Raw genomic sequence first — 19,653 nt, 5'->3', positions numbered from 1 at the left:
TAAGGGACTAACAGAATATTGAATCCCTAGGACTAAACTATCCCCAAAACATTAAGTCCTTATGCTTTTTTCCTCAAGGAAGACTAAAGAAGGAGGGAAAAAAAAGTTTCTACAATCTGATACATTAAATATTTATACTTTCTAGGAAAAGCTTTAAGACAAAGAAGGAATTTGGATACCCTCCTGAAATTTGTTGTAACGGGATTTGACCTGTACAAAACTCTAAATGACTATGGTTATTCCTACACTGTTATTACTCTAACTGTATCTTCTTAGGGAGATACAGTTAATGGGTTATTTAGCCAACAGAAGTCCCTTTCCCTTATCTAATGGTGCTCTCAAAAGCAAGTTATTTCATCCAAATTACAGACTGGCTTAGTTCCCAAGGCCATTCCTTTTTAAAATACTAGCACTGTAAGTGGAAGTAAACTCCATTAATAAACGTCCCCAACCCACGCCACTGCTCCCGCCAATGATGCATTACCACCACAGGAGCACCATCGGGAGGGAAGACGGACTTCTGTAACCCCAGCCCTCTGTTCTGTTTCCTCAGTACAGAATGTTCAGGTTCCCTAAATCCCATAAAGAAAAGAACCAGGAAATCATGACCCAAGTAGATGCCCACGAGAAGAGAAGCCCTTCCTGAGGTATGCCAGGAAGTGGCAGACTCAGTACCAAAGAGAGGTCAGAGAACTTGTGTGTCCAGAAAGACGGGAAGTAAAATATACTTTGGAATCTGTGGGATTTTACTTAAGAGACACAAATTTACTAAAAGCAGATATTCAAATATTATACAAACTTTTTTCCAACTTGGAAGCTAAAATTTATCTTTCCCAAATTATAAAACTAAAATTTTTTTACATTTATTTGAAATCTGAACAGACTAGCTATTTAATATTTAATAAATTAAATTTTTGATGTGACGATCATCGTAATTTTCTTTTTGAGGTATCAGGATTGAACCTGGGACTCATTTATGTGGGAAGCCGGCGCTCAACCACTGAGCGACATCGGCTTCCCTGAGTTGGTTTTTTCGTTTGTTCTCAGGAGACACTGAGAACTGAACCTGGGACCTCCTATGTGGGAGGCAGGAGCTCAACTGCTTGAGCCACATCCACTCCCAATGCTTGTTTTAAAATCATTTTCTAAATATATTTATGGATGAATGGTGCAATATCTGGAATTCGCTTCAAAACTACTCTGGCCATGGTGGGAGGACAATGGGTGTGGGGGATGTGGCACACCCTTAGGCTTTTGTATATATCTGAAATTCCCCAGAAAAGCTTTAAAAAAAAAAAAAAGGGCACTGAAATTTCAATACCTAAAGAATCAGAATGCATCAAATATATTTACGATGACATCCAACTCTGTGAATATGTTAAAAAACCATCAAACTCTACACTTTAAATGGGTGAATTACACTGTATGAAGCTTAAAAAAACAACAACAGCCTAATGATAATTAAATGTATACTGCCATTGGCTTCCTCCCACCTTCCTTCTTTCCTTTCTTCCCCTTTTTGGCTTGGTTTTCAAAAAAAAACCACATTAACCTGTAATGGAGGAAATAAAACAGCTAAGGTTGACAGCAGTAATAAAGAATGTATAATTTTTTTTTTAATTGATAGGGAAGATTTTAAAAGATGGAAGAGATTTTTTAGGGGGTACCAGAAATTGAACCCAGGACCTTGTATATGGAGGCAGGTGCTCAAACATCAAGCTACAGCCATCCCAAAACAGATTTTGATTGGCCAAGAATTTTTAAATTAAAAGTCTAAATTCCTAAATATCTAAATTATATGAACTAGGAAATAAGAAGGGAGAGTAGAGGACTTCTCTTTTACTTTCCTTATTTCTATATTTTTAGTATTACAGGCTAGCAGTTTTCAAAATGTTCTATTTCATGCTTTGAAAAGAAAATGAAAATCTATAGGTAATCATTTTGGGGCTAGAATGAGGAAATATCATTTGATTAAATTTTTGACTTATACAATTTTAGGATTTGAAAATTTTCTACTTTTAATTACCTAATGTTCCATAATATAACAAGTTTATTTCTTCAAATTTGTTTAAACCATCAGGTAGAAAAAACTCTATTTGACTAGTTCTTAAAAAACAATTCCTCTAATAATGAAAAGCGGTTTTCTGACTAAAATTTTCGATAAAGTCATAACATTTATGAGATGAGCGAAGCAGTTCCTCAGTCTTCCCTAGTTTGTGTGTGTGTGTAAATTAAGTTAGTGGAAGTGGCATAAAGACTGTGCTTCTAGATAGCTATTTAAATGTCATCTATAACAGGTGTAATACCCAAATGGGTACCTGAATGGGCTACCTTTTAAGATCCACTACTGCATGATCTGCACGTGGGGCAGGGTGGAAACAGCGATGAATTAGCTACAAAGATGACATGTCCATCAGCAGTATAATAAATCAGAAGTGATATTTAAGTAATCAAAACCACACTGATTATAGATAATGTTATAATTAAGGAAAGAGATGCTATGTAAAATATAATGATGGCTACACAAAACTGAGGTATTGCAAGTAAGAATGTATGCACAATCATGGACAACATTCTCATCTTCCCAACAAAAAAAGAACTGAATGGATCGTTCAATTGTCTCTTTTAAACAAAAGTGAAGATTAAGAATGACTAATCCAGATGCTAATTAAGCTCGGCTCTGAGGACATCGAAGCTGTGGTCCATCTCCCTCCACTAACCCATGACAAGCCCCATGAGTTGCGTCACAAGCAAGGCCCAGACAAGGGGCACCTGGGAAGGACAGGATGGGGTACTCTTCTGGCTGCTGAAGAGTTCTAACATCCACCTGGCCATGTGCCTGTGCTGCCTGACCAGGAGAGGAACCATTCTCAGCGTGGAGCGGCACCTATGGTGAGCCCCAGCCTGCTGGGTCCCTGCTCAGAGGACTATGCTCCATCTCTCAAGGGAGCTGGGGCAGGAAAGAGTACGAATTGTGACTCCACAGAATGGTCAGGAGTTGTATGACTCTTTTGATGATTAACATTTTGCAGTGTGTTTTCTCTTCAGTGTTATCATAGACACTAACTTTCCTTCTCCCTGATTTCTAATTTTAAAAAAGAAAGAAAACATCCCATTTTTATTATAGCTTTCAGTTTCCATTTATGGCATGCTCTGAAAATATTTTAGAGAAGACATTAAAAGTGAGGTCACAAAGCGATGGCTGAAAGTATAGCTTAGGTGATTATTTAATGAGCACATAATCAATTACAAGAGTTTAGTGATTTCTAACATTTTTTTCAGTTATCCCAAGAACATTCGAAATTAATGTATTCCTTCTGAACTTTGAAAAATTGACTGACTTGATGAAAGTAAACAGGAGATTAGAGCTTCTAAAAGGCTCTAGGCAGACATAAGCCAGTAAAACATGAACACGGATAGGTGAGACAAAGTCCAGTAAAGAAGAGTCCTTTCTGGACCTTCTCAAAATTTATCCCTCATCATGGCAACCTACTGACCTCCTGAGAGTTCTGGGGCTAAAATACTTAAGCAAAAGTGCCCCCAGGACTGACTCTCAGGCAACCTTTCTGGGACGTCTGCCCTTTCTTCTCCAGCCTGTACATGCTGCCATACTGCCATGTCGGATCACCAGTTCTGAACGCCATCAAGGTATCCGCACTCAGCTGAGACACGCGGACCATTTTATAAGGACAAAGGAAAGGTTGTTTCTAACTCTGACCAAACTATCAGTATGTACATATGTGAATATAGTGTTCCTTTAATGATGAAAGTTGTTATGAAGGAAGAACCTAAATATTTCAAGTGAATTCTCAAGTTGTGGCCCATAAACTTCTAGAATTATTAAATGTTTGTCATTTTCTACTGAGGAAACAGAAGAAAGGGATCTGACTTGCCCTGGACAAAAACAAAACAAAAAACAAAAAGTAATATATTCAATACATAACATTTTGAAATCGTAATCACTGTACCTTCTATAAGCACAGCACAAACAGTAGCTGGTGCTACTTAACAAGCATTACAACTTCTTTTAAAAAAGCATTTCTTGTAACCCAGAACTAAAAGAAAGAAATTAAAGCTGTAGAGAATGCTCCAGCTTCAGAGGTCTCATACTATACCGTGAATCGTGTCTGTCACCTGGAAACCAGAGTGCGCTAGGCACGATCGCATGGACAAGCCTGCAGCAGAGAACACATGCACATACAGCTAAAGTGGTACATTACCCCAAACCCTTCACGCCACCCAACACAAATACATTCCTTCCCAAAGAGGGCTTGGCTGCGTTCAAAACCATCGTTCCAGGGGCCAGAGATCTGGATTGGCTTCATGCTATAAAACCCAAACATTTAAGACCAGCAAGACAAAGACACTTTGAATATGTCAAAATTAGACACAGTAGTCTGTGATTTAGTTGTCAGAAGAAGGCACCAAAGCAGGTACAGAAGAACTATAGGTAGTAATTTGGCAACTATCTTTGGAGAGTATTAGCTAAAGAAATCCTAGGTTAGATCAAATGGGAAAATGCAACACTAGGAAAAACGTTTTGCTCACTTTTGAGAAGGGAAGTTCTGAGTACCTTAGAAATAAAAATGTTACACTATATTCAAGTACAAGGGGATATAAGAGGTTTTTTAAAAAGCAGAGTAAACAAAACAACTCATAATGACCCTACTACCAATGAGTAAAAGCCATTACTGACAGTATTCAGTTCCCTCAGCTGCTTAGACCAAGTAGGCTCTTCTTTAAGCTGAACAGTCAGGCTGACTGCACCCTAAGTGTGACTGCAGCTCCACAGGGAAATGGTTTTAAGCAGTCACTTAATATTTCACTTGTGAAGCATTTAATATTAACTATCTATGGGCTATTTCATATTTTACTGTGGTTTAATTTCTAATTAAACCAGGATTAAGAGAGAATAAGGAAAATATTTTGTTTTCTGAATTCAAAAAGGACAATATCTCAAATTTTACTCTTTTGAATTACTAATACATATCTGCATTGTGCCTTGATGCCTTTAATTTTATTATGGTTAGTACTCAAACAAGCACTAATATTAGCCTTCTATTTTTTAAAAAACAAAACAAAAACGTTTTTCCAGACAACACTCAGGAGAGATCTTTGAGTGGTACAATAAGCATTCATGCCTGTGAGACCGCTGGAAACGGTGAGGCCAAATCTCTCCATTCATGCACAGAAGGACTTGGCTTAACACAGTCACTGTTCTGACAGAGGAAGGGACAAAGCAATCCCCTGAGACTTCAGCCAACTGGCACGGGTTACAATGAATGAACAATACGTACTGACATTTGTGTCTTCCACAATTCATGATAAATAAGCAAACTGGTTATTTGTAATCAGCCAAACTTGCTCCTGTGAAAAGGCTGCTACTGGACGTTGCAGGGCTCATGTTCCTTCCCAATATTAGAAAGGAAAAAAATCAAGTTACATTTATAGCTAATTTTATAATTATATCTCTTTCCATAATGGCAAAACCTGAATTATTTTCTTCTCAAAACTTCTATAAAACTAACCTAGTTTTTTATTTGGGGTAATTTTACAATTGAGGGTTGTTTTTTTTCATTTTTCATCATTTATGCAGCTAATGAAAATAACCTCCTCCCCATGAAAAATTAAAGCTATTCATGTGACACAGATAATGAATTGTATTGGTATCTATTATTTTAAGATCACAGCAATAATTCTATGATTAATAATGTCCTACAAGTAACACCATATAGTTGTTTTTCAAAGCTGTATGTATTTTATCTTACTCATGTTTCCAAATGATCCTTTCCTCCCCTTGCTAAAATGCAGGACTTTTCATAAGCCCTTGAAAATTAACACAATTCCTAAACAAAGCCTCCAGGACACAGTTACAAAGTCTGCTTATGTCTCATCTTATAGAAACAGGGGCTGGAAGAGACAGATGTTTGTGGGACAGAAACTGTAACCCTTAACCCAACCAGAAGGTTTTACCTTGACTTTCTGCTACTTAACCCTTAGTGAACTGCACCAAAGAGCAGTCATTTCATTGCCACTACGGAAATAAAGGAAGTTAGACATTGCACAACATCACAATGAAGAAAAATGAGAAAGTTGAAAAGCATATAATTACTTTAAAACTGAGTCACTTGTACAGCTCATTTGCTAATCAAAACACGAGAGCTATTTCTACTTTAATGTGATTCTCAGAGAGATAAAAATATTCAAAAGTTCAAAACAATTGGAAAAGGGAAAGGGACATGCTAAACTGTACCAACCTATAGTATAATTAAGCAAAACCACCAAATATTCTGAGAAAATACATAGGCCCATCATTATGTGCAATCTTCAATTAAAATTTTAAGGAAGGAGCAAATTCTAACCGATCTTAAAGAATGCTACAACTGTATTTATATGGCTGATTTAGGTTATACCAGTTATGGAGGTCTAAATACACATACATGTACACAGATGTATGTGCGCTTTCCTACAGAATGAAAAAAGGAAAGCATAACATTTGATTCAAGCTATATTTAATTTTGCCTTAAACCCATTAATTTATGAAAGTAACGTGACTTATTATTTGGGGTTCTGGATCTACCCAGCCCTATCTCTTAACTAATACTATAATCCTGACAACTTACTACTAAGGCCTGGTAATTTTGTTGTTGTTACGGAAACAAAAGCCTTCTAGAAAACTATAAATATTCCCCTTACCATTAAAGGCCAGATTCACTCCAAATAATATGATTTCACCCTCACTCCAGAAAAAAAATTATAAAATTTTTAAAACTCGTTGAAAGTATTTAAAGGGAATTTAAATTTGTGGTAAGATGCCTGGCACATGGCAGGATGGGCCTGGCTGACATCTTAGGAGCTCCTTGGTCTCCTTCTCTCTCTTCCTTCTCTTCCCTACAGTCATTTTCCAGAGTACCTGAATCTGGTTCTTCCCTCCTCTTATTGTCAGAGTACTCATTAATGACCATCAGTCTACAATGGCCATTAATCTAAAATTCTAACTGGCAACAAATGCCCTACTAAACCTTGCAGAACTCAGGGGCCAAAAATATTTATATTTGCTTAAAAAAAAGAAAATTGGTGTGATCTATGTATTTTTTTAAAAAAGACTTAAAAAATAATATTTACATTTTAGGCTTTAGGTTCCAGAGTTTAAGTTTGAAATTAGACAAAAGGAGTGCACTTGAACCAAGGACTCAACCAAGTGATTTATACTGAAAATACAGATTTTCACCTACGAGATCAAGGAAGAACTTTTTTCCCAACAAAAATGAGTCTATTGTCTAAAAGTCAATTGTGAGACTGTTAGACATTTTCATATTATCCATTTAGCAAACTAATCATGCCCCCTTCCTATCCAGGATGCTTTCAAGCACGGTTTCCATTCTTCAATGGAAGACAAAGCTTTGGGAATGGAATCAAGTTAACATGTGCCTAAAAAAAATTGAGAAACTAGATGTGGAGTGACCACTCCAAAATTAGACTGTATGTAAAACATATTCTATTCTATTATTTGCAAAGAGTTAACTCCATTTTAATTGGCTTCAATTATTCTATTTATTTTTGGTTGCCCAAGTCTCTCTTTCTGTTTTGTTTTTTTTTTAATTAAAATAAGAATATAGTCAGTTAAAATTCTATTTCCAGATATTTCTCTTATATTTAAGTACTGTAAGGGAATACTTCTAGATTGCTAAAATTTCAAAAGGGACAAAAGATTAGCAACTGATAGTGAATTTCCATTAGGGAAAAAGATAACTACCAAGACATGGGCGAAGTTACTTATATAGTAACACAGCACAATCTAGAGCAGTGATGGCCAATACAGGAGCCACTGGCTAAATGGGACTATTTAAATTTAAATTAGTTAGAATTAAGTAAAATTTAAATTCATTTCCTCAGTTGCAAGCACAATAGTCCAAGTATTCAACAGCCAGGTGACTAAGTAAGTCCTAGACCACAGAGATCCAGAACATTCTCATCACTGCAGTCAGGTCTGGCAGCGCTGCTCCAGAGGGTAGGACTTGACTCCTACTCTTGTCTAGTTCATGGAGGAGCAAACTGCATATTTCAAAAGTTTCTATTTAAGTTACAAATAGAAACCAAAAGTCTCATATCAGAATTAAATAATATTCTTATATCACATGCAATTTTAGCAGCTGGTTATTAAAAGTATTTTAAAAGTACTGCTTAAATACAAAGCACACAAAACAAATGTGAACAAATGGAACTTAATTGTTACAGACATAAACAGTCCTCAAAAGAAAATGGCTAAAATGATTAAAAAGACTAAAATCACTGAAAGTGCCAAAATGACTCGGAGTATTTCAAAGACTGTGCTTTTGAAACTGCAACTCGAGTAAACAAAGGAAAGGTACAGTGCGCCGTGTCTTCCGCCTGCCTGTCAGTCAGCCCTGAGGGGCAGTGTCCTGCCTCCACGGCCCTGACTCTGTGCCTAAATCTAACAGCAGAGGGACTTCAGATTTCCTTAGCAAAATACATGCATCTACGAAAAGCTAGGAACCTCCAAACATTTAAATTTTCCCAACATTTTCAGATCTTAACCACTTTCACAGCTTGATACCGTCAAGGAAAAATTATACAATGAAAGGGTTCATTCACATCATCACACATTTTTAATGAGTTAACATCTAGAATGCTAATTTGAACTTCAAAATTTTAAAACCTATAATTAAAAACCTATGTTTTCGATTAAGCTCAGACTCCCCTTTTAAAAAAATTAACTCATCATCAAAAACAACTAAAGATGTTACAAACATCCCTTCTCTGGATAAGAAACTGGGAATATCTGTACTAGTTGACTAATATAAATAATTGGTAAAAGCAGAAACGAACTTAGAATATAAACAATAGACCATGTTTGTGCAGCCCAATTCAAATAAAAGCAATATATTTAAATACTTTTAGTAACATCACTAAATTATTTAAAATCTTTCCAGGCATTTTGGGAAAGAGAATGAAAACAATTTTAAAGTTCCCCTCCCACTCCCAAAGTAGCACATGAACTCACCATTTTTAAAATGGCTCCATAGAGCCGGAGAAGCACTTTCCGTGGTTCATCGGCAGTGGTTGCTACAGTGTCAGGTAAGGAGCACTGGAACAGCATGTTACTGAGGCCACCTCTGTCAGGAAAAAGAGGAAGGTCAGTATTTCTCTGTACTTTCAAGGCCAAATCAATCACTCTTCTGGGGAAATGCAGAGAAGCCAGGAACATGCAAGATTTGTTCTCATCTTTGTCTTACATTTATTCTCTCAGAAAACTTGGAACATAAATAATTCCAAAAGGCACATTAAAACAAATTCCCAATCTGCTTTTCTAGATTGGAGTTGGGAGAGAGTTTTTAAAAAACAAACTGCACATGTACATCTACACACACCAGGTACCTGTGGGGAACGACAGGGACAGAGAAGCGACCTCTTCAGGGCGAGTACAGGAAAACCCCAGTTGCCGTTCTTCAAGTCCATGTTCTTGCACATTCCAAAATTTCCATCACATTCCCATAACTACCAGGTTAAAATCTTGGGGGGTATACTTAACCTTCTTCTCCAGGGCTTTCTACTCTAAGTGTAGTTTCCAACGATTTTGACTAATAGCCTTTTCAAAACCACTTCCAACATTAACTGGCTATTGGAGCTGGGAGATGAAAAGGGTCTGAAACTTCTTTCATCTCAACCCTGAACCAAGGACAAGAAATAAATTGCAAGAGCCATTTAAACAGACAAGGAATGGCTTTGGAGGCAAACGACCCACCTGGGTTAGAAAATGACCAGGTCTAATGTAAGGTTATAAATCAGGGGATAGGAGGTAAATGAAGGAAGAAAAAACACTGCACAGTTAGCAATTACAGACAAGTACTTAACTGTAGTAGATGCAAAGTCCCCAAATTCTATCCTTATCTAGTCAATAAATCTTATGCAGCTATTCATTAGCAAAGCACCATGTTGGAACCCAGGATAAAAGACAAAACCCTCATACCTGCCCTCAAGAAATATTCTAACATAGAAAGCAGACATAAAGCTACAAAGTAGAAACTCAAAAATCAGGGGACTGTGTTTGAGGCTATTACATGCTTTAGCAAATCCTTCATGTATATACCTGCCTGCCAAAAAAACATCATTAGTATCATACGGCAGTATACACACAACTTTTGGAGAGAAAATTATCAGCAAATCGGATGACTGCTTTCTAGACGGACACAGCTCAGTCATGGGAAAGCGCCAGCCTCCACCTGGTTCCATCCGTGAACATGCCAGTCAGCTCAACCTCTTCGCCTCCAAAAGTGAGGTTAAAACGCACAGCTAGCATGCATCATGACCTCAACGATATGGTTACAGGGTTATGGGCAGATACTGACCAGCACCACCAAGAACTGAGAGACCAATGAAATAGCTTAATTTGTTGATGTGGAAGATGATGGGGGAATCTTTTTCCTCTGGAGGTTTGTTAATGTTGCTATATGAACACTGCAGGCTGCACTTTCTTTCGCTTTGGGTAGCTCTCCTTACGGGGCGCAATCCTTGTACGTGGGGCTTCCCTTCGCGGGGGACACTCCTGCGTGGCACAGCACTCCTTGCACACATCAGCACTGCGCATGGGCCAGCTCCACACGGGTCAAGGAGGCCTGGGGTTTGAACTGCGGACCTCCCATTTTTAAAGTTCTACTCCGATGACAGGCATTCTCTTCCTTTTCCTTGGTGAGAGAATCCAGAGTTCGTGTGCCTCAAGACAAGGCTACCTGCCAGCTGCCTTCCCAGGCAGGTGTGCCCACGCTGCCCAGCGCTAGTCAAGCCAATGGAAGAGGCACGGTTTGTGACCTTGCGGAAATTAAAGACCTATGGTTCCTGCACTTTGTCTCCTTTATCCCTTTCTTCCCCATTCCTCCACCCTGCCAGGAGGAACAAGGATGTGATGGTGTGCCAGTTTTCTTTTTTTTTAAGATTTATTTCTGTCCCCTTCCCACACTCCCCCGCCCCCAGCCCCAGTTGTCTGTTCTCTGTGTCTATTTGCTTTGAACCACAGAACTCCCATGTGGTAGACGGACGCCCTAACTACCGGGCCAAGTCCGCTTCCCTGTGCCAGTTATTAAGCTGCTGTGTCTCCACTCCAAACCCACCAGTCAGTGCTCTACCTGTGATGCAGGGAACCGGCTTCACACTTGTCCTTCCTGGGTTGGCTTTCCGCTGTGCTGTGCCAGAGGGGCACTGAGGATGGGGAAGAGGGTAGAGGAAGCAGGGCCAGTGTATTGCAGTAAGGTCCAGCAGCTGCTCCAGCCTCCCCCCTGCCTTGGGCCCTCCAAAACCAGCCTGGTGGTGCCCTCTCAGAGCCCCAGCTCCCAGCTCCCTCTTCTGAGCATGCAGGTCCTGGGGGCGGGGGGGGGGGGGGGGGCGCCTACTTCCTGCAGTTACTTCAGTCACCTGTGTTCCTTTTGTGCTTTTCAGTTCTCCAACCCATTTGACCAACTCTACACTAAGTTCTCCACTTTAACATGTCATTTTCTCGCCAAGGTCTTGACTGGTACATGTGGCAAGAATTCGAGCAGCATCTTAGATTTGAGAATAGGAGCTGTGTCCTACGAATGGCAGAGCACTGGGCCAGAAGCCTGGCTCCCCATCAAACCCAGGGAGCTGCCACTGCCTGGCAGCTTCCAGGCTTATTTTACATGAGTAGGAAAGAAATTCCTATGCTGTTTAAGCCACTGTTCCGTGGGGGTTTTCTGTTACGGGCAGTTAACTTAATCCTGACAGTTTATCAGCGTGTCTACTTACTCTAAACCTGAAAACTCCTCACTCCCTGCTGTCCAAAAACTATCTACCCTTTAAGGGCAGGTAAAAGTCCAAGCTCCTAAGTGAAGCTCTGGCCATCTTCACTGTTAGCTCCTTAGAGGTCTGGGTAATATCTAACTTTCAATTCTCAAGACTCAAGAAAAATATTCTGAAAACAATAACCACCACCACTCTGGCCCACCCTGCCCCTTTCCAACTCCCAATTCCACATAATAAAAGACTTGTGTTATTCTCAAATAGGCTTGGTGGACTAGTGCTGGCTCCCTACGTGGACTGTAAGCTCCTAAGGGACAGCCCATTCTGCCGGCGGGAAGGCATCAGGCTAGGATAAAGAACACAGGCTTTAGAAGCAGCAAGCCATGGTTCTGAAGATTTAAGGAGCGAAACTATGAAATTCTTGGAAAATATAGAGGGAAATCTTGACCTTGGATTTTGCAACGGTTTCTTAAATATGACAGCAAAACATAGGCAATAAAAGAAAAAACTGATGAGCTGGATTTCATCAAAATTAAAAATTTTTGTGCAAAGGACACTATCGGGACAGTAAAGAATTCACAGAATGGGAGAAAATATATATCTGGTGTAATCACTGACTACAGAGGATTTCCTTGTAATTTTAGCTTATTTCTTTTACTTGTTCTTGTAGTTACCTTATATTAACTGAGCAAATTGATTTCTAACATTGCTGTAACCCAGAGGCTTTCCTTGCCCCTCATTTACAGCTCATCTCCATTCCTTTACTTGTGAACTGTAGTTGTTCCCTTATAATCCTATAATCATCCTTCTGGCACACCACTTCTTTCCAGGCCATATCTGCACAGCTGCTCTGTTCTCTTCAGCTGCAAACTATCAAGCCAATGACTCATCTCTCCCCCGGCCCTAGGATCAAATGTGACAGAGCTATCTCTTCTTCCCTGTCTACAGAGCTGTCTCTCCTCCTCTATCTTCTGTACCTGTTTATATCAGCTCACCAAGGGGGCCGGGACTCAATCCCAAGTGAAATTAGGGTCAAATCAAAGCCCTAATCTTTTTATCAAGTAAATTTAAAATGTTTGAATTTAATACAATCAAAGGGTATCACACTCCAAGTAACAGATCAGTTTATAAACATAACTTTAATCTCAAACTGCCACTATGGCTAAAGAGATAAATGACAGAAGACATAAAAAAGAAAAGTAACAGAGCTCATGGGAATGAAAGATAGGTGAGATCAAAAACATATGAGAGGGAAGCAGATTTGGCTCAACTGATAGAGGATCTGCCTACCACATGGGAGGTCCAGGGTTCAAACCCAGAGCCTCCTGGCCCATGTGCAGTGCTGATGCGCACAAGGAGGCCCTGCCATGCAGGGCTTTCCCCACACAGGGGAGTCCCACGCACATGGAGTACGCCCCATAAGGAGAGCTGCCCCGGGCAAAAAAAGTGCAGCCTGCCCAGGAGTGGTGCTGCACACATGGAGAGCTGACACAGCAAGATGACAAAATAAAGCAAGACAGAGATTTCCAGTTCCGCTGACAAGAATACAAGCGGACACAGAAGAACACACAGTGAATGAACACAGACAGCAGACAACTGGGGAAGGGGGGAAGGGGAGAGAAATAAATTTTTAAAAAATAAATAAATCTAAAAAAAAACCACACACACAAGAGTGGAGGCGGATGTAGCTCATGCAATTGGCTCCCTGTCTACTATATGGGTGGTCCGGGTTAAGTTCCCAGGGCCTCCTGGTGAAGCAAGCTGGCCTGCAGCACAAACTGACGAAACAAAATGATGCCATGAAAAAGAGACACTGCTTTTCGTGCTGATAGCACTCATGTAGATGGTAAACGTTCCTAAAACCTGCCAGACTTTCTGTAAGAAATGCAGCAAGCACCAACCCCAGAAAGTGACACAGTACAAGGGCAAGGATTCTCTATTTGCCCAGGAAAAGTGTCATTATGACAGGAAGCAGAATGGTTATGGTGGGCAGGCTAAGCCAATGTTCCAGAAAAAGAAGATTGTGCTGAGGCTTGAATGCATTGAGCCCAATTGCAGATCTAAGAGGATGCTGGCCATTAAGAGATGCAAACACTTTGAACTAGGAGGTGACAAGAAGAAAAAGGGCCACATGATCCAGTTCTAAGCTTTGTCTTTTGTTTAGACAATAAAATCTTGAGATTATGGTAAACAAACAAAAAGAGACACAGAGGTAAGACAATGAGAGACACAACAAACCAGGGAGCTGAGGTGGCTCAAGCAATAGAGTGCCTCTCTCCCACATTGGAGATCTCAGGATTGATTCCCGGTGCCTCCTAAAGAGAAGACAAGAAGAGAAGAGAAGCAGACAGAGGAACACACAGTGGATGAACACAGAGAGCAGACAGCAAGTGCAGGTAGCAAGGGGGAGGGGGAATAAAATAAATCTTTTAAAAAAATGCATTAGAGGTATACAACAGCAAACTCGAAATGACAGAAGAAAGAATAAGTGATACAGAAGACAGAATAGCTGAAAGTGACGAGAGAAAAGAATGGGAAAAATTGAGCAGGGGCTCAAGGAGTTGAACAACAAAACAAAACACAACATATGTGTCAAGGAAGTTTCAGAAGGAGAAGAGTGGGAAGTCTGTTTTGTCCGATATTTAGCAGCATGGATCATCTCTCCTAAACTCTTCACTTACAAATACATTTTTCCTGCATATTAATTTTACTCTACAAGCAGGAGTGCTGGCCTGCATGGTAAGCTGGTCAGCAGAGAGCTGGTGCAGCAAGATAGCTCAGGAAAGAAATACACAGAGGAGAGACAAGAGACCCAAAGACCAGGGAGCTGCGGTGGTCAAAGAGATTGAGCACCTTTCTCACACTCCGGAGGGTCCCAGATCAGTTCCTGGTGCTGCCTAAAGAAAAGACAAGCAGACAGAAGAACACACAGCAAATGGACACAGAGAGCAAATGGGGGGGGGGGGGGGCGGAGAATAAGTAAAAATAAATAAATTTTTTTAGAAAACACATTAGAGGCATACAAGAGCAGACTCAAAATGACAAAAGAATAATAAAGGCTTTAAGAAAAGTGAAAAAAAAGAAAGAATAAGTGATAGAAAAGACAGAACAGCTGAAACTGAACAGAGAAAAGAGCAGAGAAAAGAATGGAAAAAATTGAGCAGGGGCTTAGAGAGTTGAATGACAACACAAAACACAACATACATGCCATGCGAGTTCCAGAAGGAGAAGGGAAAAGGGGCAGACGGAGTATTTGAGGAAATAATAGCTGAAAACTTACCAACTCTCATGGAAGAAGTAAATTTACATTTCCAAGAAACATACCATACTCCAATCAGAATAAATCCAAACAGACCTAGTCCAAGACATATACTACTCAGAATGTCAAATGTCAAAGATAAAGAGAAAATTTTCGGAGCAGCAAACCACCACATACATGGGACGCCCAGTAAGACTCAGCACAGATTTCTCTTCAGAAACCATGGAGGCAAAAGACAGTGATACAAATAGGATGCTGAGAGAAAAACTGCCAGCCAGGAATTCCTCATCCAGCAAAACTGACCTTCAAACATGAAGATGAGTATAAAATATTCTCAAACAAACAGAAACTAATAGAGTTTGCAAAAAAGAATCCACCTTTGCAGGATATATTAAAGGAATCCTTAGAACTTGAAATAAAAAGCCAGGAGAGGCCTGGAGGAGTAGAAGAAACAATTAGAGAAAGGATAACCAAAAGAGTGAAAAAAAAAAAAAAACAGATAAAAATATGATATGGCATATGAAAACCAAAGAACAAAATGGTAGAAGTAAATAATGCATTTACGGAAATGTAATTGAATGTGAATGGATTAAAAAAACATGAACCATCCATATGCTGCTTACAAGAAACTCACCTTAGACCCAGGGATACAAAACAGCTAAACATGAAAGGCTGGATTAGACCCAGGGATACAAAACAGCTGAACATGAAAGGCTGGAAAAAGATACTCCATGCAAATAGTAACCAAAAAAGAGCAGGGGTAGCTATACCAAAAACAGACAAAACAGACTTTAAATGCAAAAAAGTTATAAGAGGTACAGAAGGCCAGTATATATTAAGAAAGGGACAATCCAACCAGGAAGATATAACAGTCAAAAATATATATATACCTAACTAGGGTACCCAACAAACCCTGGCAAAACTGAAAGGAGAAATAGATATCTCTACAATAATAGTTGGAGACATCAACACACCATTCACAGCATTAGGTAGAACTAGACAAAAGATCAACAAGGAAACAGAGACTTGAACAATATGATAAGCTAGATCTAACAGACATATAGAACTTTGCCCTCAAACTCAGCAGGTTATACATTCTACTCAGGTGCCCATCGAACTTCCTCCAGGATAGACCACATGTTAGGGCAAAATGCAGCTCTCAATAAATATAAAAAGATTCTGAGAACGTAGCAGAATGTGGAAATCAGTAATAGACAGGGAAGAGGTAAATTTGCAAATATATGGAGGCTGAACAACACACTCCTAAATAATCGGTGGATCAAAGAAGAAATTGCAAGTCCAATCAGTAACTATACTGAGACAAATTAAAACAAAAACACAACTTATCAAAACTTATGACAAAGAAACAAGACGCAGTAAATAGACACCAAGAACAGACAACCAGGGGAGGGGGGGGAATTAAATAAATAAATAAATCTTTAAAAAAAAAAACACAACTTATGGGATATGGAGAAGGCAGTCTTGAGACGGAAATTTATAGCCCTAAAACACCTATATTAAAAAAGGAGAGAGCTAAAACCAAAGATCTAACTGAACAACAACTGGAAAAACTAGGAAAAGAACAGGAAACCATTCCCAAAGCAAGCAGAAGGAAAGAAAAAATAAAGATGAAAGAAGAAATAAATGAAATTGAGAACAAAAAAAGAAAAAAGAAAAATCAACAAAACGAAAGAACAATAAAAGTGACAAACCCCTTACTGGGTATATACCCAAGAGAATGAGAGCAGTGACATGAACAATCATCTGCACACCAATGTTCATAGCAGCATAATCACAAATGCCAAAAGCTGGAAACAATCCAGGTGTCCATCAACCGATGGATAAACAAACTGTTGTATATACACACAAAGGAACATAATGCAGCTGTAAGAAGAAATGAAGTCACAATGCATGTGGCAACATGGATGACCCTGGAGGACGTTATGATGAGTGACACAAGGCAAACACAAAAGGACAAATACTGTGTTGACTTCACTATTACAAACTAAATATACTGTATAATCTCATGGAGTTACTAACTTGAATATCAGTCACCAGAAACTAGAATGAGTTTAGAGAATGGAAAGCTGGGGGTTAACTTGTGCACAACTGGTAAAAAAAGAGGTGTGTTAATCTTTGGAAATTATTAGAAAAGGTGAAAGCACAACATAATGTTTTTAACTAGCAGTGCTATCATATGGGCATGACAGTGGTTTAAAGGGGAGGGCCAATACTAAAAGGAAAGCTAAAAATGCAACATGGGACTGTAGAGCCTGGTGAAACCTCATGTGAAACATGAACATGGGTAATACAGCCTATTAAGACTGTTTGCCTTTGGAACTGAACAAACATGTATGGTGCCGTTAAAAGATGTTAATATCAAGCAAAAAAAACAATGCTAAGTGAAAGAAACCAGACACGAAGTACAATATATTGTATGATTTAATTTATATAAAATGTAAATATAAATCAATTTGTAAAGATGGAATTAGATTAGTAGTTATGTAAGGTGGGGGAAGGATAGAGGAATTGAGTGATGACTGCTAAGGGGTATAGAGGTTTTCTTTCTGGAATAATGAAATTGTTCAAAAAATTTTTGGTGATGAATGCACAGCACTGTGATTATACTAAAAGCCACGGGTTATACACTTTGAACAGACTGTATGGTATGTGAATATATATTGATAAAACTGCTTTATTTTTTTTAAAAAAGGGTGGAACAATGACTAGTGTCCATTGATGGCCCTTGATATTTACAACTATCCCTATGAACCTTTGTTCTTGAAGGTGCAATGTAGCCTAGTACTGTAGGGTGCCTAAGAGTTACCGCCTGAGAGCCTCCATGTTGCTCAAATGTGGCCTCTCTCTGAGCCAAACTCAGCATATAAATGCACTACTTTCCCCCCAGTGTGGGACAATACCAGGGATGGGCCTCCCTGGCACCAAGGGATTACTACCAAATGCCAACAAGCAATGCAACTGGAAAAAGACTTTGAATAAAAGGGGGAAAAGGTAAAATGAGTTTATATGGCTGAGACTTCAAAGTGAGTTGGGAGGTCTTCCCAGAGGCAATGCTTAAGTACTTCTCAGCAGGTTCTCATATCGCCAAAGTGGATACTACCCCAAATAGTGGGACTCCTGAAGGCTCTGGAGACACCCAGGTCCCACAGTCATGGCAGATAGCTCTGGAGGCTGGTGCTTTGCCAGTAGGCCCTACTTTGGAGTTTGTGCTCCCGAGTGTGACAGAGTTGGACTCTACACATGCCTCTTTTGTCCCTTTTATTTGATCCTATAATTGGTGCTGGAGTTGGTAGGTATACATCCAAGAGACTTGAATCTCTGGGCTGTCCATGTGCCAGCTGGGCCCTGAGCCTCAGTGGAGTTGCAACACCTACTCTCCAGTTCATTGGACTCACCCAGGACAACTAACAAGGAGGTGAGGATGGACAACCACCATACCAAGGAACCGAGAGAGTCTACAACTGCAAGCAAGAGAGTCCCATCTATCAGTCATATGGGATTGAAGCCCCCTCTCAATTAGAGGTAGAGTGGGCCTCACCATCCCAGAATTCTCAGGATTGGGGAATAAAATATGGACTAGAGTGGACTTACTGGTATTCTATTTAGACTTATTGTGATTCTAACAATGGAAGAAATTATATCGTTGATGTAGAGACAATGGTCACTGGAAGTGCTGAAGTCAGGGAGAGGAACAAAGAGGTGTAATACCGGGGCATTTTCAGGACTTGGAAATATCCTGAGTGACACTGCAACGACAGATATGGGTCATTATATATACAGCTATAACCTACAGAACTGAGTAGGAGAGAGTGTTTAACTACAATGTAAACTATAATCCATGCTTAGTGGCAATGTTCCAAAGTGTGTTCATCAATTGCAATGAATGTACCACACTAATGAAAGAAGTTGTTAATGTGGGGGTAAGTGGAAGATAAGGGGAGTGGGGCGTATGGGAATCCCTTACATTTTTTTTATGTAACATTTTATGAAATCTAAGTATCTTTTAAAAATAATAAAATATATATTTATAAAAAGCATTACCATATGGCCTGGCAATTCCTCTCTTAGGTATATACCAAAAATAATTAAAAGCAAAAACTCAGAAACTTTTGGACCAATGTCAACAGGAACTATTCACAATAGCCAGAAGGTAGAAGCAACCCAAGCGTCCATCACCAGATGAATGGATAAACAAAATGTGCTATATACAAAGGAAAATGATTCAGCCATAAACAGGAATGAAGTGTTGATGCAGGCTACGACATGGAGCATCCTTGAAAACATTATGCTAAGTGAACTAAGCCAACCACAGAAGGACAAATGTAGGATTCCACTTACATGAGGTACCTAAAACAGGCAAATATATAGAGACAGAAAAGTAGAAAGGTTACCACAGGCTGCAATGAGTGGGAAACAAGGATTTATTACTTAATAGGCACAGGGTTTCTGTTTGGGTTTGATGAAAAAATTCTGAGAATAGTGGTGATGGTTGCACAATATTGTGAATGTGCAGCACGTTTGTGGCTCAAGCAATTGGGTGCCCGCCTCCCACATGGAAGGTCCCAGGTTCAGTTCCCAGTGCCTCCTAAGGATGACAA

General features: G+C 39.5%; 1 protein-coding gene across 3 annotated transcripts in view; it reads right to left on the bottom strand.

Annotated features, from left to right (window-relative positions):
• The window catches only part of CHKA (choline kinase alpha), a 67,050-nt gene that overhangs the window by 30,608 nt on the left and 16,789 nt on the right, over positions 1–19,653 (bottom strand). For all 3 annotated transcript variants that reach the window (XR_011649852.1, XM_058305083.2, XM_058305084.2), the window contains exon 2: positions 9,026–9,137. Coding sequence is in view for 2 of the 3 variants with exons in the window: in XM_058305083.2 (XP_058161066.1) it covers positions 9,026–9,137 (112 nt within the window). In the remaining variant the exon portion in view is untranslated. The remainder of the gene's footprint in view (positions 1–9,025; positions 9,138–19,653) is intronic.

Source organism: Dasypus novemcinctus, chromosome 10 (assembly GCF_030445035.2).
Source record: "Dasypus novemcinctus isolate mDasNov1 chromosome 10, mDasNov1.1.hap2, whole genome shotgun sequence".
NCBI classification, from domain to species: domain Eukaryota; kingdom Metazoa; phylum Chordata; class Mammalia; order Cingulata; family Dasypodidae; genus Dasypus; species Dasypus novemcinctus.
The sequence above is the reverse complement of the archived record's forward strand: the minus strand, read 5'-3'. Positions and strand labels throughout refer to the sequence as shown.